The sequence below is a fragment of the Vespa velutina genome, chromosome 12 (genome assembly GCF_912470025.1).
Source record: "Vespa velutina chromosome 12, iVesVel2.1, whole genome shotgun sequence".
In the NCBI taxonomy this organism is placed as follows: Eukaryota; Metazoa; Arthropoda; class Insecta; order Hymenoptera; family Vespidae; genus Vespa; species Vespa velutina.
In genome coordinates this window covers 701126-723488 of record NC_062199.1, presented here as the reverse complement: position 1 = coordinate 723488, position 22363 = coordinate 701126, and the positions used below count along the sequence as shown (strand labels likewise).

The 22363-nt window shown below is 39.3% G+C and overlaps 9 protein-coding genes across 14 annotated transcripts in view; 6 read left to right on the top strand and 3 right to left on the bottom strand.

Moving 5' to 3' along the window:
- Positions 1 to 182: 182 nt before the first annotated feature.
- On the top strand, positions 183 to 1786 carry LOC124953521 (carbonic anhydrase 3-like). The gene is made up of 7 exons (XM_047505045.1): positions 183 to 234; positions 288 to 461; positions 522 to 666; positions 936 to 1041; positions 1137 to 1239; positions 1319 to 1455; positions 1552 to 1786. Exons 1-7 carry the CDS (start codon positions 183 to 185, stop codon positions 1669 to 1671), a joined length of 837 nt encoding a protein of 278 aa, XP_047361001.1. The 3' UTR covers positions 1672 to 1786.
- LOC124953308 (carbonic anhydrase 1-like) lies at positions 1761 to 3197 on the top strand. Its single transcript, XM_047504521.1, has 7 exons — positions 1761 to 1901; positions 2014 to 2148; positions 2232 to 2376; positions 2447 to 2552; positions 2639 to 2741; positions 2816 to 2967; positions 3032 to 3197. The coding sequence occupies exons 1-7, from the start codon at positions 1865 to 1867 to the stop codon at positions 3137 to 3139; spliced, it is 786 nt and encodes a 261-aa protein (XP_047360477.1). The 5' UTR covers positions 1761 to 1864; the 3' UTR covers positions 3140 to 3197.
- Positions 2449 to 5363, bottom strand: LOC124953300 (MYCBP-associated protein-like). Its single transcript, XM_047504489.1, has one exon. The coding sequence runs from the start codon at positions 5130 to 5132 to the stop codon at positions 3249 to 3251; it is 1884 nt and encodes a 627-aa protein (XP_047360445.1). The 5' UTR covers positions 5133 to 5363; the 3' UTR covers positions 2449 to 3248.
- On the top strand, positions 5358 to 6025 carry LOC124953520 (carbonic anhydrase 2-like). Its single transcript, XM_047505044.1, has 3 exons — positions 5358 to 5370; positions 5450 to 5638; positions 5747 to 6025. Exons 1-3 carry the CDS (start codon positions 5358 to 5360, stop codon positions 5959 to 5961), a joined length of 417 nt encoding a protein of 138 aa, XP_047361000.1. The 3' UTR covers positions 5962 to 6025.
- LOC124953303 lies at positions 5361 to 9297 on the bottom strand. Of its 2 annotated transcripts, none has more exons than XM_047504514.1 (6): positions 8392 to 9297; positions 8103 to 8306; positions 7843 to 8024; positions 7477 to 7766; positions 7126 to 7391; positions 5361 to 6949 (listed from the first exon to the last, which is right to left on the bottom strand). In XM_047504514.1, the coding sequence occupies exons 1-6, from the start codon at positions 8619 to 8621 to the stop codon at positions 6775 to 6777; spliced, it is 1347 nt and encodes a 448-aa protein (XP_047360470.1). In that variant the 5' UTR covers positions 8622 to 9297; the 3' UTR covers positions 5361 to 6774. The 2 variants fall into 2 exon arrangements, with proteins under 2 accessions (XP_047360470.1, XP_047360471.1); XM_047504515.1 differs by having other exon boundaries at positions 7843 to 7979.
- On the top strand, positions 5983 to 6702 carry LOC124953518 (carbonic anhydrase 3-like). Its single transcript, XM_047505043.1, has 3 exons — positions 5983 to 6081; positions 6184 to 6378; positions 6493 to 6702. The coding sequence occupies exons 1-3, from the start codon at positions 5983 to 5985 to the stop codon at positions 6700 to 6702; spliced, it is 504 nt and encodes a 167-aa protein (XP_047360999.1).
- Positions 9298 to 10718: 1421 nt separating the features above from the next.
- On the top strand, positions 10719 to 15320 carry LOC124953306 (homeobox protein MSH-C-like). The gene is made up of 4 exons (XM_047504517.1): positions 10719 to 12352; positions 12440 to 12598; positions 14615 to 14718; positions 14842 to 15320. The coding sequence occupies exons 1-4, from the start codon at positions 11890 to 11892 to the stop codon at positions 15148 to 15150; spliced, it is 1035 nt and encodes a 344-aa protein (XP_047360473.1). The 5' UTR covers positions 10719 to 11889; the 3' UTR covers positions 15151 to 15320.
- Positions 15321 to 15656: 336 nt separating this feature from the next.
- LOC124953307 (uncharacterized protein DDB_G0283697-like) lies at positions 15657 to 20677 on the bottom strand. Of its 2 annotated transcripts, XM_047504519.1 has the most exons (3): positions 20589 to 20677; positions 17093 to 20514; positions 15657 to 17031 (listed from the first exon to the last, which is right to left on the bottom strand). In XM_047504519.1, exons 2-3 carry the CDS (start codon positions 17103 to 17105, stop codon positions 16079 to 16081), a joined length of 966 nt encoding a protein of 321 aa, XP_047360475.1. In that variant the 5' UTR covers positions 17106 to 20514; positions 20589 to 20677; the 3' UTR covers positions 15657 to 16078. The 2 variants fall into 2 exon arrangements, with proteins under 2 accessions (XP_047360475.1, XP_047360474.1); XM_047504518.1 differs by having other exon boundaries at positions 17093 to 20670.
- LOC124953299 (disintegrin and metalloproteinase domain-containing protein 10) overlaps positions 17877 to 22363 on the top strand; it is a 64882-nt gene continuing 60395 nt past the window's right edge. For 2 of the 4 annotated variants that reach the window (XM_047504488.1, XM_047504487.1), the window contains exon 1: positions 17877 to 19302. In XM_047504488.1, coding sequence (XP_047360444.1) covers positions 19224 to 19302 — 79 coding nt within the window. In that variant the 5' untranslated portion in view covers positions 17877 to 19223. The remainder of the gene's footprint in view (positions 19303 to 22363) is intronic. The other 2 variants (XM_047504486.1, XM_047504485.1) reach the window with 1 other exon arrangement.

Below are 22363 nucleotides of genomic sequence, written 5' to 3'. Positions count from 1 at the left end.
AACAACTTCACAATGGAACTACACTACACACGACATGATTAAAACAATTACAAAATCGATAAACTAACGAAATTACAAAATGTTTTCAAAATTCAATGACTATTTTGGTTCACGAATTTATTCAATTATCTTTTGATTTAATTTCGAACACTGCACTAGGAAAAGAAAACCACGTAAAAACAATGCGTTTACTACGAAAATTCAAAGACGGACGAAGAGGTTTTGTAGATAATCGTAACAATTTTTTTTTTTTTTTCTTGCTGACGCGTACGTTCGCTTCTTCTTAGATCACGATCTACGCACGGTAATATCAACGTCATCGAGCGGTTTACCAAAGTGGCGACAATCGCCCATTGATTTGAAGACGACCGATACGTGGACTCAAAAGTTTCCACCTTTGTTATTAACCGGTTATTGGTTAAAAAAGGGAAAAGCGACGATAACGAACACAGGAAAAACAGGTTTCCATAATTCTTATTCTATGAATAACAAGCCTTTAAATCCTTCACGATATTTTATAGTTAACATCGAACTGATGGATTTGTCAACCAATCCTTATTTACGAGGTGGTCCACTGAACGAAGATGAGTTTAAGTTGAAAAATGTACAATTTCGTTGGGGTCCAAGCGACTCTCGAGGTGCCGAACACTCTATAGACGGTATATGGTAAGCACCGACATTTACCAATATATATTTTGATTATTAGATAATTCAAAAATCATCCAAACAGTCCTCAATCTAACCAGGAGATTGTTCCTCTTGAACCTTAATTTACTTGATTAACGTAAAACGATACTATAGAAACAAACAAATGTATTGTACATGTATCCCGTACCAATTGATTTATATGTCCTTGATGAATTGCATAGAATTCTTGATGCCATTGATTGTATATTTTGTCAATAATATATAATCATTTAAACATATAATTTTAGGTATTCTATGGAGGCACAAGCTCTGCATTGGAACACTCGATATGGATCGTTGGAAAAGTGTTACGACAAATCTGACGGTATTGCAATACTTTCTTATTTGATGCAGGTAAAATAATTACTCATCTTTTGTCATTACACACGTAATTGATTAAACATTTTTTTTTCTTTTTTTTTTTTTTTTTTTTTTTTTTTATAACAAAGGTCGTTGGCTGTAAAGGAATGCCAGATAATCCAACAGTCGCTCGTGTTACCGATCACTTAGCAAACATTAAAAAAACGGGTAGCAGTATAACCGTTACACCTGGTATATAAAAACGAATAATTTTGTAAATCAACAAGTATGTATTTGGACTATCTCATTTCATTTTTGATCATTATCGCAGACTGTTTGTGGTGGATACTGCAGGCGTGTGCGGCTCCAGGCTATTTTACGTATCACGGCTCTCTCACCGTGCCACCGTATAACGAATGTGTAATTTGGATAATAATTTCGCACGCGATAAAAATTTCTTCTCGTCAAGTACGTTTTCAAATGAGGATCGCAGATAATTTTTATGCATATATATATATATATATATATATATATATATTTCATTTTTTTTATCCTCCTACATAGATGAATGCATTTAGAAATATTTATGACTACAAGTGGGATCCTATAGTGAGTAATTACAGACCGCAACAGTTATGCTGTCATAGACGAATTTTATATGCCACTGATTGCAGCATAGTTTGACGATTAATAAAAATTAATTGAAGCGATAACAGAGCTCTGAATTTCTTCAAGATCGATCGTTTCGTTGTTTCGATACGAATCATGGACGTCGTTAATTCATCAAATGACGTGATTCGTCATTAAAAATTTCAATATCAGTATATTATTAAAGACAAAATTTTCGATTGGCTTTAATTTCTATTTAATTTACAGTATGGCACTTTTACCAGAATATTACAAGGGTTTGATCGGTAGGTAAAGAATAAATTATCGGACTATAAAATAAAAGGTTATATCGATTGATATTACATATTGCATCTATGTCAGATTGTTAATCTGTTTGAATAAAATTGTATTATAAAGGTTTGGCAAAACGTGGACAATCTCCGATCGACTTGGACGACAAAATAGTCCGTCCGAAACGATATCCGCCTCTTATGTTAAATGGTCATTGGATGAACGACGGAGAAGCCATTTTAGGAAACGATGGAAACGTCGGTAAGAAGAAAATGCAAATGGATGTTAATAAAATAAGCATGCTTATTTAAATATCGATCGGCAAAAGTTCTGGTTCGTTACAGCGACCGTAATTCTTGGTGGAAATAGAATACAATCCACAGTTTCAGGCGGTCCGCTATTAAACGACGTCTATGAATATTTTATTTGTAACTTTCGTTGGGGCGAGGAGAATTGTAATGGCTCGGAACACACTATAAACGGCACTTGGTCAGAGTTTACTCATGAATAATGTTTGTAATTCTTACAACACTTTTTTTTACATATATCAAACTTGTAGGTTTTCTATGGAAGCTCAGATGGTACATTGGAATCGAAAGTACCCTTCGCTCGATGACTGTTTAAAACACAAAGATGGCATTTGCATATTATCCTTTTTATTTTTAGTACGTTATGTATCCCATGCTATTTGAATTTATTTGAAGGGCGTACTTGAAACATATCTCTAACATAAAAAAAAATTTCGTTTCAGGTCCCATCGGGAGAGTGCGTCGAGACTAATCCACAATTAGATAAGATTACTGAAAATTTGAAATACGTCGTAGAGGCAGGAACGGAGAAAAATATTCCAGCGAGTATGTTTTATTGCAAAATAAAAGAAATTTTCTAATTTTTCGGTTGTAAAATCCATCTAATGTATTTAATTAAGATTCGTTATGCTGGATACGATGGGCGGTTCGTTGCGAACGTTATTACAGTTACCAAGGATCGTACAACGAAGGTTCATGCGGTATTCTTGGGTATCCCGAATGCGCCACTTGGATTATTTTTCCATTGATGATTACGATAAGTCCTTCCCAAGTAAGCATCATTTCTTTAAAGGAAGATAATAGAATTTGATTAAGCAAATTGAAATGAATCCTAGATCGATGCTTTTCGAATGCTGAAGGATGAAAAAGGTAATCCTATAAAAAATAACTGCAGGAAAGTTCAATTGTTGCGCGGAAGAAGAATATTCTTGGGTATATCTTAATCTTTGAACCAAGGTACTCAATCGACGAACGAATTATAAAAAGAAAACTATATCGAATTTCGTTAAAATGTTTATTCCGATTATATCACATTTATATAAAATGTATTTTTTATCTCGACAGATAGAACGAAGTGTCTACTCCATCCAATCTGTTGTAAGAATTGATTATCGCCGAAATACGATCTATTATCTCGCTTAATATTTCATAAATACGAACGAAAAATATCTCTTTGTAAAGTTGACCGGCAATATGACTCTGAGCCAAGCTCACATTGCTTTCAAATGTCTGTGGATTCATAAATTTATTACTTTGTTTCTTTTCACGATCCTCGTTAATATTACTCAGAGGTAATCGTAACAACGAGGAGACATTCGAATTCGATGGTTTGTTCTCTTTGATCAAAATACAATTGGCCAAAATAAATTCACTCTCGATCTCGAAACAATTTGCAAAAGAACACAACGCATTATAAACAGCCGTATATTTCTTATCATTTACGAAAGTAGAAATCAACGGAGGCTTCAAGCATTCCTTGTAGAGATTATTGAATCGTAAAAGCATTTGCTGTCGCCGTTCTGATCTCTTTATAAGTAGAAGGATCTCTCGAAGATCATTCAGAGATAAATTCCAAGGTACGGCTGGTCGATCGGTCACCTCGTGATAAAGTTTACGTAACTCCAATATAATATTCGTGTGATAAAAGTGATAAGGATTTTTAGCTCTGAAGACGTCACTTTCAAGAAACAAGCTACTGTAAGCAGGTTCGGATGGTTTTCTATAATCAATATTAGCCATTATCGTCTCGATGATTTCTCGTATTATCGAGTCTTTGATGCAACGATATAAATACAAGTCGATCTTCGATATGGCAAAACAATTTGATCTCTTATAGTCTCTCTCTTCGGCACAACCCCAGAATCGAAAGATCAACGGAGAATTGCATATTTTTGGGTCTGTAAAGAGTCTCCAGGATTCGGTGAAGACGTTGGACGATCTTGGCAAATACCAGATCTTCAATTCCTCGATTGTTCCTTGTAAAACTATGCCATCGTTTTTGTTGAAGTGAAACGGGCTATCGTGTTTTCGAAAGAATTGAAAATTTGATTGAAAAGACGAGTCTCTCCAGCGATAATGGATCACGATGTTACCCTTGTTCTCAAAAATGATCTTCTGCTCGGATCTTTCATCGATCCTTCCACGAAATATTAAATCCCATTCTATGGGTTTCTCGTCGGACCATTGGTCGTTCGAATTTTGAACGATCTCTCGATCCTGAATCTTCAAAATTATCGCCAAATCCAGATCATCGGATTTTTCCTCTTCCGGTGCGGTAATCGTTATAACGGGTATTATTGGCTCTCTCTTTGGCTCGACAAAAGTCTTACCCCGAATTAAAAGTTCCTTCGTTTCTGGTTTCTTAGGCATCAATAGCTTTATCTCTTCGTGTAGTTCTTTTTCTCGTCGTTTAAAATACAAATTTCGTTCCCACGTTCTCTCATTCAACGAGATACCACGTAAACCTTTTTCTTCCTCGATCAGTTCTGGTACATCGACGTACGTCAGATCCGGTGGAAGGTTCAAATCCCTTTTGGTTGGTACCATTGTTATCTCGGGCAAGCAAATGTCATCGCCATGTTTGGCCAAGGATTCCGGAACTTTCCAAAATTCTGGACCACCGCGATATTTATCAGGTATTACAGGAACAGGTATCGAGGCGTACTCCATCAAATTTTTCAATTCTATCAGGGAACGTACTTTCTCGGAAGAGTTTATAATCTGATTGATTTTCGGACGACCCGTTATAGATTTTATACGACGACTGATCTTTTCTCTCTCGGCCAACCATTTTTTCCAATTTCTTAAACGTCGATCTTCTATATCCTTTGGGACGTCTTTTATCAGATTATAATCAAACGCCGTTACCATTGTAATACTGGTCTTCCTCCAGACGTGAGGTTCCTTCTTTTTTCCTATTTTCCTTGCATAATCCATTTTTATATTTAATATTATACTTAATCTTTAAACGAACCCCACCAAGCGTTTCTCATTAAAATCTTTTAGGAAGGTTAATTGTTTCGTATTTAATTAAAAATTAATCTCGCATGGTAGTTCGTATATATCGCATATCTACGATCGATACTTAGACACAATTGAACTTATCGAGAGCTACTATCGAGAGCGTAATATAATTAAATAAATGAATAATAATTATTCGCGATGGCAATGGAAGGTACAAATTTATTTAATTAATAATGAATAAATTCCGATTAAATATTCTGATTATTAAGCTAATAGATTTGCGTGTTTAGAGAATGTCGACGATGTCAACGTAGAAAATGCAAAATTCATTCAAGGACTCGGCATTATAGAAGGAGAACTGCCATCTCCTATCGATTTGGATATCAGTAAAATGACACCGATTAATTTGGCGCCATTGCAATGGATTTATTATGACGTTGCACCGCGAAAATTAAAGATCACCAATACAGGACAAACGGGTAACAAGTTCCTCATATTTCAAGTCATTATTAATAATTAATATGTTCGCAATGAAAAATAACAACGACCCGAGTAACGCGAATGCAACGCAAGCTCAATTTTCATAGCTGTTCTCGGTGCAAAGTGGCTAATGGAAAAGCCATATATCACTGGTGGTCCTCTTAATGGAAATTACGTTTTTTCACAAATGCATTTTCATTGGGGCGAAACGGAAATGTATGGTAGTGAGCATCGCGCCGATGGTGCAAAGTGTGCGAATTTTCTTCGTAGCTCTCTCTCTCTCTCTCTCTCTCCCTCTTTATTACTAATCTCATTGAAATAATCTTAACTTTAAAGTACGCCGATGGAACTTCACGTAGTACACTTTAAAACGCAATACTTAAATTTCGAGCAAGCTCTTCGACAAGTCGACGGCGTTATAATAATAGTTTACTTCTTAAAGGTAATATTGAAATTCAATGTTGAATAATTGAAAGACCATTTTCACGTTACTTCAATTACATTTTACACACAGTTGCAGACATTTTCTAATATATTTTTAAAGGAGATAGTAAGCGCTTTGCCTTCCATTAAAGTCGCTAATTCCAGCATTCGTTTAGTACCGATCGTACTGACGAATATTTTTAAACCATTTACCGAAGATTATTTTGTATATTGGGGTTCGACGATAACGCCACAATGGACACGCCGTATAATGTGGCTCGTGTGCAGAGAACCTGTTGGAATAGCCAAAGAACAGGTACTGCAACGAATCTTACGAATTGTTTGAAAAGTAAATACTTTGTTGTTGATTTAATCGACGCAAAATATGCACGTGTGACATATGACGTATTTCCTTGGAAAATAATAAAAGGGGAAGGAATTATTACAGATAGACGAATTTCGAATTTTATACGACGAGAGTACTAAACCGATTCTTGGAAATTGCCGAGCAATTCAGAATAGAGAAAACAGACATATTTTTCACGTTCGTCCATCGGGCTCGTTACACGCTACCCTTTTACCAATATCAAGAGAACAGCTTGTTTTATCCAGCCAATCCAATGCTCTTTTATCGCCTTAAGTAAAAACTAAAACTAATAAATAAATTAAAACTAATAAATATCGGATGAAATATTAACGAGGATTAAACGAATTATCTTCTACGTCTACGACGTCTTTTGATTCTCTCTTTGCGAAGATCGCAATTAGGATAGAGCAAAGTGCAATTAGCTCCGCCCAAGCCAAGAACCGATGCCTTAACAGATTCCAGCATTGCCGACCAAGGTGCAGCTTTAGAAACTCTTCCTGTGATCCAGCTCATCCCTAAGCTGAAAAGGAAGCTGCCTTTATTATCGTATAAAGGAATAGATGTGAATAGATGTGTTTCTCGGTGAACGTCTCGGTAACGTTAGATCTCTAGATCATCGACAGTAGTAACAACAGATACCGAAAAATAAGATTTCATTATGAAATAATAGTTAATTTATTTTGTAGAATAGCATACCTCCAAACGGGTACCCAAATTTTACGACCATCGTTAGTACTCTTTGAATATTGATTGTCCTCGCAGAGAATTCTCCGTAGACAATTGGCAGAATCCATATCAGCAATCAGAGCCGCCTCGACCGATCTCAAAACGCGATAAGACAATTCATTCAATTCTTGATTAGTGGCGTAAGTCATTGGGAAGCCACCGACGTGTCTCTTGAAACGCGTCCCATCCGACGCGTCCGTCAGGCTACTAGAGGTAGTGACGTTCGTCATATTTTGCTGCGCATAACGATCATATATCATCGTAGGCATAATATATATTTTTTATCTTATATATTTTTTATAAATTAAATCGTATCAATACCGTGGCGTTCATCAATAGCTGTATGACGAATAGACCGAACGCCAAGAAGGCTAATGCGGTGAGAGCAATTTCAAAGAAATCTTTCAACGAAAGATCGTGTCCCTTCCCTTTGCTATGATAGACAGGCTTGTGATGTTCCTCCTCGTGCTCCTGTTGTTCCTGATGATACGGGACGTGATAATAATGTTCCTCCTGAATCGCAGGGAAAAATTCTCCAGGATGACCGAAATGTTCACCGTGACCGTATCCGTAATGATGATAATTGTGTCCCGAAGCGGCAGGCATATGATCTGTCACGACATTCACGTTAAATCATAATCTTTAATCATTGGACAGACTGATTATTATCATTATATCAATTCTCACCTTCGTTTGAATTTGGAGGCTCATAAACTTCAATTTTTCCGGAAGGTAAGGGTGCTTGCATGGCAAAACCGGTGACCTCGCCGTCGAATTCTTCGATGTCGTGATCGTATTTGATTCCTTGTTTCTTCTTCAACGTTCTGCGCGGCGAATAATGACGATATATGTCGTCCAAAGTAGTCGTCCTATAGAATAGAGACTTATCAGCGTTTAATAGAAGTCAGACAGGTAGTTTGGTACGTTCGATAGAAAAGATACGTCACTTTTGTAGCCAATTTTTATACTTGGAGCTACCCTCGTCCCACAACATTTTCTCGTGAATGGTCACGTTGTCGTTGCCCAAGAAATCCGGCATAATGGGTTTGGAAGGTGCCGAATTGGGTTTCCGTTTAACCCTGGGAATGCTTACCTCTTTGACGATTTCCTCTGCCATGTATCCGTGACAAAGATACTCGTTCATTCGTTTTCTTATCGATGAAAGAGTTAATTTCATTATCAAATTATTGACTTTATTCATTTCCTCTGTGACTTTTCGAATTTCCCTGTGTTTACCTGTGATAATCCATTTCGTTCAAAGCCTTGTCGAAGGTGCCGTCTACCGTTGCCTTCTCTAGTTTCGAATTACTTTTATTCTGATATGAATCGGCAAACAAAAAGGATCCCGGCAATAGATCGACCGATAATATGTCGTCTTGATCGATGCAAAATTCATTTCCATCGTCGAAACATTCCTCCGCTTGCGCGTAATGGACTATTAAGAGGAGATAAAGTAATAGGAACATCGTTATAAGAAATTATTCGAAAGGAGTAAAATATTTAAACGACTGAGATCGAGGAAAGCACCGAAGAAACTGGACAGTAGATGTGGTCTCTCTCTCTCTCTCTCTCTCTCTCTCTCTCTCTCTCTCTCCGACGGAATAATTATCTACCAGAAATAATTGCTTTGACCGTAACGACGGTCGTTACTACGAGCGTCTCTCCGTATCGGGAGAACTCGCGTTCGAAGAGGACGAAAAGAAAATGATACGAATTTTATTTTTCGTATGTCCCTTGGGCAGCCCTAACAAAGAGGGAAGAGCTGTGTTAGATTTAACGATTAATTCCCCGTTGGTTCCAACGACGCTACCAGCCGATTTACGAGTAATCCGACACCTATGATTAAATACCTTTATTAAAAACCACTTACGTAGGTCTTATGAATGTTTTAGGAGTAGAGAGTTTGTCGAGGTAAGCGGGACGGGATGGTAAGACGAGGTAATGGGGGCTTTGTTCCCTTGGGAACTCGCTCACCTGTCTAATATCTCGCGAGAGTGGCTATATCTGTGTACACCCTACCTATTCGGGGCCAGTTATACATCGGGCTTACTGAAAATTAATCGCCCAGTTTGAAAGAATTCTTTACAAATCTTCTCGTCTTCCATCTCTTCCTCTTTTTCCTTTTCCTTCCTTTCGACCCTGCCCGCCACCCCCGTACTCTTCCCTTTCTGCGTGCGAAACAAACACCCGCCGTATCGTTATCGATGTTACTTCATTTCCCAATATTTTCCTCTTATTCTCTTATCATGGTCGTTTTCTACTCAAAGCGTATACGAAAGCGTAGCAATTGCGAATCACACGGTTTTTGAATAGGGTGTGGTACCGTCGTATAAGCTCTGTGCGTGCAAGACCATCGAGGGATGCTTTCTACACGCGTGATCTCAGCCTCCCTTTCTCAGGTGCTTGATTGATCGTTCCAATTACATGGCGCAGCGTGCACCAAATACGAGAGTAAAACTTATATCGCCCACCCTCTCGGTATTCCGAAAAATGTGATCGTATAGATCACAGTTCTACGATCGACAATGCGTCAATGCCTTTCGCGAATTTCAAGTAAAATCATTCCGCCATAAAGAATATTTCTCTGCGAATCGTACGTGAAAATTTGTATAGCGAACTAGCGAATAGAGTCTACAAGCGAACCACAACTGATGCGCTTTCCGTGCGATCGTGAACCTGCAAAGTAGCGTTAAGGGTCGTTAATGGCTTCGGAGAAGCGTAACGCGTTCTTTCGTGAAATCATGCGAGTCCGTTCGCACCTAACGACAGAAGGTGCGAGGGGCGCATTTTGTTTCAGGTATTTTAGGCTCAATATTTGTCCTCGCCTACGTAGGTAGAAATCTCGCGTGAATACTCTCGCAAGGAAACGTAAACGTCGTTTGAAAAGGACGTAGAGAGTAGAAACGCGCTAATGAACCACGCCATTATCATAATTTATTATCCGAATAATCCTGATGGGTTCTTAGAAAATTTTTAAACGGCGCGTCACGTAATTATAAACCGAATTCGGGTAAAGTGTTTAGAGAGAGAGAGAGAGAGAGAGAGAGAGAGAGAGAGAGAGACTGTTTACGACATGAAAGGCTCGCAATGGTCATTGCTCCCTTTAACATCGCTAGCTGCGAAATTTTCCTCGATGGATTCTACCGCGTGTAAGGACGAACAGTGAGAATTCGCGTGGGTGATCCGAAGACTAATGGAAGTGCTGTTCGTAGAAATGGCGTCCATTGTGAGAGCGTAAAGAGGAACCAGCCTAGTTCAATGGGTCTCGATAAAGCATATCATCGATATAGAATGTTGTCAGCTACAGGCCAAATAAAATTCTGATTTATTTTCCACGAGGCGATACCGTTCACTTATAGAAAATAATTCGCTTAGCTGTTCTCGAAAGCGAGCGAGGTAAAGTACATAAAGTTTAGATTATATATATATATATATATATATATATATATATATACCTTGCGCCTATAAAAAGTAGTACTTTAATCATATGCACACCACGGTTGACGTAATAAAAGAAGCAAAAGAAGAGAATAATAAAAAAAAAAAAAAGAAAGAAAGAAAAAGAAAAAGATAGTAATCGTGGCAAAGGCCCGTTTAGAGAACCACTGCTCGTGGTTTACTAAACGCACGAAGGAGTGTTTTGCGGTGCTTTTTCGTGGTGTTCTTCTCTGAAGGCAGAAGCGTTTATCCATCCGTTCGACTTGGAGAGGGAGTATGAGGAAGAAGAAGAGTAGGAGAAGGAACCATCAGTTTGCTGACAGAAATCCTGGAGATAGGGTGCTCGAAGAGGGCGGACGTTTAGTTTGGAGCATGCGCCTACTGGACCAATCGGAGCACCGCTCTTTAAACCGCGATGAGTTCTTTCTCGAGAAGCGAAGGCGTGTTGTTACAAGCGCGTATAGTGTATCCCGGCCAAATATCCTTTTAGGCGAGAACATTCAAACTTCCAATCGAAGCATCTCGCTTCTTATTTCGACAACATTGAAATTTAACAGGAGTTAGGATAAAACTTGATCGAATGTATACTTATACTTCATTAGATTCCTCGCTTTATCGCTCGCGATTATGACATTTGAACTATTACAAATTATGGCATTTGAACTGTCGATATGTAAACGTTCAATTGTAAAGAATACTCATCTCGGATAATAAATATTCAATGGGTTTCGGTTTTCGAGAAAATTCGAGAAGAATTCTGATCGACGATTTGATTTTAAAAAAGTCGACAGTACGATGCAATCTCCGACGATAAATCAACAATAGGTATTACGAATCTTTCGAGCATTCCCCTCCATTCCTGCGAAATAACCAGAAGAAATAGTGAATAGTCGGAAAGAGAGGGAGGGGGGAAGATCGAAGGCGCGAGACTTTCCTCCAACCTCCTAGGAGGATGACCTTCCCTTGGGAATGGATGGTGGGGATGTTGGGAGGTCCTTCTGGACCACGGACACGTGCCACCTGTCATACATTCGGAAGTACTCGCTTTCGGAAGACTGTAAAGAGGAGATTAGTTGGAGATTAGATCTTGATCCTTTGACGAACATTATACATTTCACAATCGTAAAAAAGATAAAAAGTGAATAGAATAAATAAAGAATTGTACGGATTTTGAACATGATATTTCCATAGGAATTATTCGAATCCAATCGGTCGTGCAGTAATCGATTGTAAGTGAGCTTTTCGAAGGAACATTAACGTCGACAATGAGATGCGTTCGTTAGATATCTAGAGCCGATGACTTTTGTCAAGATGGAGTATTGTCAGAGCCAGGAGAAGGCGTCGGACGGTGATATTTGCGATCTACGAAGAGCGAGATCGCATCAGAATGCCAACGATGTTTGTTCTATCGAGGAGGAGGCGAGGTACGATCGCCGAGGAAGCGAGGACACCGAACGACGTGCAAAATCACCGAGTAATCATCGAGAGACGATGGAATATGCATCCGATTCGAGCAGTGAAAGCTACAGAGAATATCGAAGGCAACGTATCACGGAGAGAAGGAACGTGTCGCCGGTCGCAACGTCGAGTGCATTTACGATCGACAATATTCTTGGAACGAGAAACGAGAAACGAGAAGAGGAAAGAGATTTTTCTAAGGTTTGTTACGTCGATAAGGAAGACGAACAGGATGAAAAGGACGAGAAAATCATCGAGGGACAATTTGTGAGACCGACGGCTATTCCTGCCGCCCATCCGAGTATGTTTCTTTCTTTTAGTTCCTTTATCATATTTATTCTCCTTCCTTATTTCCTACGAATCCTTCTAGTATTTGACATTTTTTTAGACGTGAGTGGTATGTTGTACGCGCACACGGCTATTCCTTACACCGATGGGACCCTCTCGGATCCTTCGAGTTACTCGACGACCTCGTTGGCATCAGCATCCCTCTTGTACAGCAGCTGGTTCGCACAGTCGAAGCCTGGTCAACTTTTTGGTCTTCAAGGTAAACTGTTCGAACTATTTCGAACTAGTTATTTATTAATTAAACTCGTCCCGAATTCTCCTATGAGCTCGTATACAATCGTCGGATCTAGTATATTCGTGAATTATCAGCCGACCATCTCGTTTCTTCACGACAAAGAACTCTAATTACCCGCACGTAATAACTTATCGCCGTAATTCTATTTTCGCGAACAATGGTGAGAAGAGAGCGAGCGAGCGAGCGAGCGAGCGAGAGAGAGAGAGAGAGAGAGAGAGGAAGAGAGGGGTTGTGAAAGATCGGAGCGTTCTTTCACGTCTCAAACGAATATTGGATATTACGGGAGGCGCCTACGGTAAGAGCTTTTCGACACGCGAACGCCGCATCAACGAGCAACGTGTTACATCTCCCTCATTTCCAACGCGTTAACGGTTAAATGCGAAACACCTATTTATGTATCTATCTAGAAACACGAACAATCGTCACCAGTTCGATTCTCGCCAACGATATCGAACTGCTGGTTATAGAAATAAGAATTAATCCCCATAGGTAATCGTCTGACGATAACACGTTGATTCTTTTAAAATCATCGAGCATCTCCCGCTCTGACAAACATCCGCCATGCTGTTAGGTGGCCATTTATCAACGGTATTGCTCTAACCATCTTCCGCGTACGTGCTAAATGTCTCCGTCCACTCGTAAATCTTGCTCTCGCCGGTTCTCTTTCTTCGTCACTACGTAAGGCTCTTTTCGGCCATTCTCACAGTCTTTCATCTTCCAAGAAATACCACAGCTGTGTGCCCTCCACCTTCTTTTCCACTTTTTACACGACGTACGAAAGGTACCCTGAACACTGGTCTTCCATCTTTTCAATCTACATGCATGTTTCGCGCCTACGAAAGCTCACGTACTTATGTACTTTACGTTAACGCGATGATCGACCGGGATTTCGCGGTGTGAATCATCCAATACAAGAATCCGCTAAAATCCTCCATAAATCAAGTTTAATGGCCATATATCATGGCATTCTCGAGAACATATTTCACCTGCATCGCGTGCGTAAGGAATCAGCTGCCAGGCAACACCTCGAAAATGGGTCTTTGCGAATTCGTTAGACTCTACGTCTTCGATGCGAGGAATCAAAGAATATCTTTGCACCGTCATTATATTACGAGGCAGGGGAAGGAGAGAGATAGAGAGATAGAGAGAGAGAGAGGGGGGGGAGGAGGGGGGAGGATAAAACACGGACGATTTTTTTTTCTGTTGCTTCATCCTCCAATACCTTCATCCTCCATTCCCAAAAGGTTCTCGTAAAAATTCACTAAAAGGTCTTGTACAAACGAAACGACATCCATTTGTTGACGCGTCGCGTAAGGGCCAATAGACTAATAAGAGATCAAACAAGATGAGAGAGAAAGAGAGAGAACGACGTTGATTCTACTAGCATCAGCAATTCTTCAAAGTTCTTTCTAGGAAGCTCACGATCAAATAGAGAAAATTAGTGTCGATCGTTGGGATAGAAAATTTTGTTTCTCCTATTCCAAGGAAAACGACGACGAGTTAATGGTCGAATAGTTTTATTATTTCGATGCAACTAATTACGTTACAATGTCGCTCGCACCTTCCCGCGAACGGAAATCCTAGGTAGATCTTTGCACCAGGATGATAATCGTACTCAAACGCTCTTCGGCATAAACTGTTTGCTCATCTCTTTGCCACATTCTGGCCGATATTGACAGTAAGATGTCACGCGTTCCTCAAACAATCCCGCATGTTTTAAACACGTTTGGTAACTCTAGACGAACTAACGCGTATAGGGCGGAGTCGGTGAAAGTGGTAATTGAGTACAAGCTCGAGGGGCCTTTGCCAAGCAATTAAGAAACGCGATTACAATGTTAAATTTTTATTATCACGACGATAAATCTTGCCGAACTGTCCAAACTGTCATACTCTTATATACGTTCTTCCATTTTATCTTTTACTACTTCTCGTACAGACTTTCTTCGATCGTTTACTTAAAACTGTCACATATTCTTTCAGCACCAAAACCGAATGGCAGGCGTTCGAGAAAACCAGGAATCGATAGAAAACCGCGACAAGCATATAGCGCTAAACAATTGGAAAGACTCGAAGCGGAGTTCAAGGTAGCATTCCTAATGACCTAATGTTTGAAAAATTTTCCGAGCGAGGAAAAAAGCATAAAAAAAAAAAAAAAGAGAAAAGGAAGAAAGAAAAAAAAGAAACACGTGTCTCCTTTATATTCACAGATCGACAAGTATCTCAGTGTGAGCAAACGAATGGAACTTTCGAAATCTCTGAATTTGACGGAGGTTCAAATCAAAACGTGGTTCCAAAATCGACGTACCAAGTGGAAGAAACAACTGACGTCCCGACTGAAGATAGCACAGAGACAAGGACTCTTACCGCCAACTTATTTTCCACCAAACCATTACCCTTTGTTACCCTACTATGCCGCACCCTTGATGTTCGGGAATCCTTCGTTAGATGAAGCTAGCAGCAACGTCACGACAACGATACAGCCGCGTCCTGTCCTACCATCATCCGATACAGTCTGAGAACTCATCGACTCTTTCGAAAATCTTTCAATGTTTTCTTCCTTTTTATTTTCATTGTTAATGTCTTTTTTCTTCTATTTCAAATCGTTGCTCTTTAAAGCCATCGTCTCACCGCAAATCCTCTATCTTTGTGATCAGGATCTAATAGTTAAGATATTAAATAATTAGATAACTCGAGACAACGTTTCGACTTGTACATAAATCTTTATGATAATAAACATATATATATGTATATATACGTTTATGATGGAAATTTATGGAAATTTTGTCTTACGGATTATTGTAATATAATATTTTATACACGTTTAAGAGTTCATTTAAATCTACCGAAGACGTTGAATCGTCTCGAACATAGTACGAAGGTAATTCGGTATTTGCCGTTCTAAGGGCAAAAGCTCAAAGGATTATTGCTTTCCTCGAGCGATTTCAGCGACGTCCAATATCTCATACTCGATTCTACCCGTGGGATTGAAACTAATTGAAACACAGAGGCATTGTTTATTTGATATTAAACTTTATTAACCAGCATTATATTTTTCAGGTGACCCAAGGACCAAAGTGGATTGAAACTTTTCTAAAGGATTTAACGACAGATGAATCTAATACGGTCTGTGATATTAAAAATTGAGATAGCTCGTAATGATAGAAATAAATGATAGATTGTAGACAAGAATTATGAAAGATTCATCTTTTTTTCTTTTTCAGATTTCGAGAAAGATACGACGACCGTGGGTGATCGCGCGGGAAGAGAAATCTTGTCAATGAAGAAATCACATGAAAGGAAGAAGAAATAAATCGAGCGTATAATCTTTATTGAAAATATTGATTTTCAAATACGCCGGAGTTTGGTGAAAGAGAGAGAGAAAAAAAAAAAAAAGAAAAAAGAAAAGAAGAAAGAAAGCAAAATAGCATCGAAATAGCAAAATAATTATGTCGCTTTGTCCTTGCAACAAGGCTCGTTTATCTTTTTCTCTTTTGGTTTCTCAGATTTCGATGGATTTTCGGTAACACAACCGACCGTACGTCGTTTGGGTATAACCTTATCGTTAGGACACGTGGTCTTTTTAACTTTTGGAAAAAGTTTAAATTTCTTACGTTTTTTCTTTGCTTTCGGCATGTTCCCATAGGACGTACACGTGTCTTTTACTTTAATTCGTAAGGACGATTTGACGGTCCTCACGTGTACCGGCAATTTAATCGGACTGCAACTGGTCTCGATCCCTTTCATGCCATACGCATCCACGCTCTTATCGGAACATATCGGTCTAGGACCGATAGCTGCCGCGATCGCTAAAGAATTTTCGGCACATAAAAAGCAGCAACTTTTAGTGATATCCCCTGTTAATCTATCACGATCTCGATTAATTTTAGATCTTTGATCGCCGGTGTATCGATTGTCCTTAGCATAGGAGACTGACTTTTCCAGATGACCAGAGTTTTTCCCTTTAAGCGCTTTTTCTTTCTTTCTTTCTGCTCTTGACTTTTTTCTTTCTTCGACAGATGTCTTTGAATCCGACTGGTCAAAGGTTTGATGTTCCTTATCTCTCATCTTGGGTTGTTTCGCAGCTCTGTTAACTCGTACAGCCGAACCCTCCTCCTCCTCCTCCTCCTCCTCCTCATTCTCCTTATTCTTGTTCTTCCTTTTACAAAATCCGCAGTAACGTTCTCTTTTTGACTTTTTACGTTTCGATTTTTTATTTAGCTTCCTCTTGTCCTTTTCACCATTCTTCTTTCTCCATCCGCATAATTTGCCGCACCATAATGAAAGCTTGTGAGGTTTCTTCTTCTGCTTTCCCGAATTTTTTTCCTCTTCCGTGTTTACGCTTCCATCCTTTCTTTTCGGCTGTCTTGGATTTTTGGATCCGTCCAAATTAAAAGATTCTGTTAGAAAATAGCGTCAAAGGGATTAAATTAATCTTTGGATCCGTAAAAACTGTTTTACCTGTTTTATTCATATCAGAGATCCATTTTTCTGGAATTGATACATTTTAATTTTAACGTTGAGCTATATCCGGTAAAATGCTTTGATTAATTTTAGTACTTATTTTTATTTAAACTTCCTCATCGTGTCACGATAATAAACGTCATCGTAATTGTTTTCTTTTGTCGTTAATACGTTCAAAGATGGAAGTGTCTAAAATCATTCTCTATCACTAATCACACAATATACAGGAATTCGAAGATTAAGTGAATATTTTTATCGTAAGTTTTAATTTTATAGCTGGCAATCGAAATATCTTCGCAGTTCCAAAGTATTTCATTTATGTAACCCAATATGGAGGTAGTAATTTAATAATTTCCACCAATAAAATTATGGCTTTTGGTAATTCGGTAAGAGTCGAGAAATTTGAGCGGATTTAAGTAACCAGAGTTTCCAGATTGCCGAATTGTTTCAAGTTATCGAATAACTTTGAACGAGAATCGATTCACACGATCGATCAAAAACAAGGCGTACCACGTTTACGAGAAAATTTTATAAAAGTACAACAAAAGTTTCACTCTTGCAAACACATATACGCGCATATACACGTATACGTACATATATATATATATATATATACAAGAGAAATTCTAACGCGCGAGAATTAATAATGCGTACGTGAAACGCGAACTCGTTTTACGCGCGTTGCGGGCAGATTAGTTTCGATCAGGGTCGTTAGAGGCGCTGAAAGACCGCTACGGTGGCTCCGCCTAGTCACGGGAGTTAGTAACAAAGGCAAGATGGCCGCGACCTAGTGGGAGCCAGTTGTAGTTGAACGCGTCGTGCAGGAGGGTGAGAGGAAAGGATAAAATAATGTCGGCAGGGAAGTCGAGGTTCGAGCAGTGGTAGGACTGTTAGCAGTGCGTCGACAGTGGCGACTGGCCTGAGAAGAAAAAGATAAAGAAAGAAGAGAGAAAGAGGAAGAGAGAGAGAGAGAGACGAGCGTGCGTGTGACGAATTTTGCTGGTGCGATGCGTTTGCCAAATTTCAAGTTGTCGTCTCGAACGTGTGCGTGAGTGAGGGTCTTGCGCGCGCGAGACAGAGAGAGAGAGAGAAAAAGAGTGAGTGAGAGAGGTTCATGGTGTTGTGTTAAGAGGAGAGGAGAAGCGAGCCGTGCGTCGCGAGGCTACTCAAGAAAGAAAGAGAAAAATAATCAGAAGGGCGGAACGTTGTCGAGCTGTCGTCCAGCACGCGCGTTCTTTGTGCGTCTTGTCGTCGTCGTCGTCGTCGTCGTCGTTGTTCTCTCTCCTCTTCTCTCTCGCATCGCGTCTATCACGAGGAAGCTGTAACACGATGGCGTAGTTTTCACCCGCTAAGAGAGGACCGTGACTTTGAAGGAAAAAAAAAAAAAAAAAGAAAAAGAGAAAAGGAAAAACGAAGGGACGATTAAAGAGGGAAGAGCAACGGGTATATTTCTAGCGAAGTTTATCGAGCAAGGACGACGGTGACCGACAGGCAGAGAGAGAGAGAGAGAGAGAGAGAGAGTGAGGTATCTACACAGTATACGTGTACGTAAGTAATAAAAAGAAAATAGAGAAGGAGGGAGGAGAGACGGTGTCGAGGAATCGAATAAACGAGACTGGTTAAAAAAAGGCGCGTTTTCGTAGTGTCGTCGCGTGTTCTCCTCGGGTGTGTTTTGTGTCTCCGTTGTGTGTGCGTGTGTGTGTATATATATATATAATACTAGTGTGCGTGTGTTATCGTTAGCTCGCGTCTCCGCGCGTCATGTCGATCCTCCTCGTACTCGTAAACGTACGTCCTCCTCACTTCGGTCACCGACTTCTCGTGAAACAAACGTACATAAGCGAGCTCTCGTTGAATTAATAATAATCATTCTCTTCCTAACCTCGCTCCATCGTCATCGTGCGGCATCATCGTCATCGTCAACGTTTACGATCGTATCTCTCTCTCTCTCTCTCTTTTTTCCTCTTTTATCGTCGTCTCCAAGAGCACATACTAAAGAAGGAAGAAAAATCAATCAGCTGTAATTTTCCCCCCTCCCCCCATTCCCCGTCCCCTTGATGAACGGTCCTCCTCGGTAAAGAACTTTTATAGATAGAATAAAGAAAGTGAGAGATAGTAGAAAGGAATTATGGTTACGATGATCAGTGATACGTGCGGATACGTCCTCTTCCTGCTGTTGCTGTTGCTGGTTCCATACATCGAAAGCGGTAAGTCCGTGTTACTCTTTGCATATATATATATATATATATATACGTACACGTACACATACACATACACATGCCATATATAAAGGACATATGCATAGGTACGTATGTTACCATGCGTAATTCTTGTACGCGAGTATTGGTGCATTTGACCCTCGAGACGTCGGCCGTTCGGTATAATGTGTGCATTAGTGTGCGAGCTTCGACACGTACCAGAGGAAACGAGAGACCTGCGTGATGATGATGCGTCGTTCGTATATGTATGTAGCAGCTGATAGTGTAGAACTCTTTCTCCCTCCCCCTCTCTCTCTCTCTCTCTCTCTCTCTCTCTCTCTTTCTTGTTCCTCTTTTTTATATACATGCACCATGAATCATCCTTCCACGAAGAGAGTTCATCGCGTGTGTTCTTCTTCCTCGACCAACTCACACGCGCAAACACAATATTACATACGCGAGTTTCGTTACTCGCGTTAAAAGATGCATCCGTGGGAAATCTCCTTTGATCCTCTTTTACTTCTTTTTTTTTTTCTTCTTTTTCTTTTTTCTGTCTTCTTCTCCTTTTCCTTCTACTTCTTCTCTCCTTACGATCTATTAGACCTATCTAGGATACTTAAGAAATTTCTTTTTTTTTTTTTTTTTTTTTTTTTTTGTTTTTTTTTTTTTTGTTTTTTTTTTTTCAATTTCTTTTCATTGTCACTCAACATCGTAAAATGCTTTTTTACAGCTGTACGAACGTATTAACGGCGATAAACCATTTCGATCGATATCATTCTTATCGAATACTTTAAGTATTATCTTAGAAACGCTTTTAACGAGGAGCGTTTTACCATTGAAAATGCGATAGCATCGAATTTAGCGATAAGCCATAGCGAAGAATACCTTTTATACCGAAGAGTTAACCGAATGTCAGCGAGAGCCTTCCTGGAACTTTGAATCGTAGGATTAGCATCAGCGGAAGTCCCAATCAGTGGCCCTTGACGTGACTGGGTGATAGGTACACACAGTTGAAGCTACGTCATCGCACAGTTTAAACGTGTGGATGTATGTACGAGCGAGGGAACACTAGGAGGTCGCTCGACTGCTAGAAAGGAAAGAGGGGAACTCTCGAGATCCTAGCTTCATCCAAGGCAAACAATCTGCTCGGACGTGATTGTCTCTATTCGCGTCGATTCGTCTCGATCCTCTCGATCTCTCTATTTTACTCGAGAACTACTTCTGGAATGGAAGTACTTCTTTTTTTCTTTCTTTCTTTCTTTTTTTTTTTTTTTACCTTACCACCCATCCCCTACCTATTAAAGGAAAACAATTTTGCGATCGTAAAAATCAACGATAACTTTGCGTTATGCGAAATATCAGTTTTCTTTTTTCTTATTTTTCTCTCACTCTCTCTCTCCCCCCTCTGTTCAAATTGCACCGTCAGAGAGAAACGTTTCCTTCCTCCTAACGCTAGGAGCTTCTATAATTCGAATTTGCTAGCGTTATTGGCTCTCATACATTGTCTTAGCTATCCTTTTCTTTCTCTATAGGAAGGTAGACGACGAGATCCCAGTGTGCTTTTAGCGAAAAGAGCCGACGGAAGCTCTTTGGTTAATGAAAATCTCGTAGGAAGAGCGAAAGGAACAACGCTGTCTTGTCGCGTTCACCGCTCTCTCTCTCTCTCTCTCTCTCTCTCTCTCTTTTCTAAGACAAAGAGGAAAATCGTCGATTCCTAGAGGAAGTCACATCGGAAAGATGAGAATCGTCTTGGAATATAAAGATAGAATTAAGAAAAGAGATAGCGATAGCGACGTTTTACTTCTTTGCAGTTCGCATTTCTCTTTCTCTATCTCTATCACTATCTCTCTCTTTCTCTTATTTCGCGTAGAAAAGACAAAACGATAAGTTTAAATTGAAGTACATAGTCTGATATTAGTGTGCCCTAAAATTAGGATCCACCGAGTGCAGTCCATCGTCTATCATTACCGATGGAACCCTTGCGTGCCACCGTCTGGTGCTAACAGAGAAGAATTATTTCAAATTTTAGTCTCTCAGTTCTTTCAACTTATATTTCTTTTACGTAGCAGAGCAACGGCACAAAATCCTGTACGATTTTCTTTTAATTCGTTTATTTATTATACGATCATACATACGTCTCGTTTATTAGCCCTCGATAATATATACGCTCGAGTTCAATAACAATGAGAAGGTCAAAATCAACGTTTGTATCAATAATTATGTAAATATATATTTCTCTTTTAGAGTCTCTTATAGCGATGGAGAATATTCTCTCACGCTCATGTCGTGAATGTCTTTTTAGATTTCAGATTTTTTTTTTTTTTTTCTCATGCTTCTTTTTTTACCGTCTACGTTTTCCTTTTCTTTTTTCATTTTATTCTTTTCTTCTCGCACGCTTCTTCGTCGTACCTTCTTCTTCGAAAGAAAAACCGTCCGAGACATACGTCGAGACGTTCGTGTCGGGACTCGGCTTGAAGAAATTTATAGTCCGTTTTTATTCGGACGAATGGAAATAAGCTACAACGTTTTTTCCTCTCGCCATTCTTCCTTTTGCCCATTTTGCAAAACTTTGTCGCGATAAAGAACGGATAGAAAAAAATGGTCTAAAGGAAAGGAAAAGTAATTTAAACTTTGATATGTATATGATTAAATAAATGTATATATATATATATATATATATATATATATATATATATATATATATATATTCAAGTTAGCAGAGTTTGATTTATCACGATAATAAAATATGATGATCCTAAAAGTTGTACGAATTCGTAATCGTTTAAAGATAGTTTTCATTGTATCTTTCCTTCTATCATGTGTCGGCGACATTGTCCTCATTTTCGATAGGAACTACTTCTCGTAACGATGTTTAGGGAGACAAAGTTTCACTGGAATTTCGTACTCTTAGAGTAGGGTAGCTCTCTCTCTCTCTCTCTCTCTCTCTCTCTCTCTAGATAGTGAGAAAAGACAAAGAGAGAGAGAGAGAGAAAGGGGACATAGAAAGGGCCCTCGTATCCTCGAGAATTCGGCATTCCCAAAGATCAAGGGGTGGATCTTATAGCTCGTG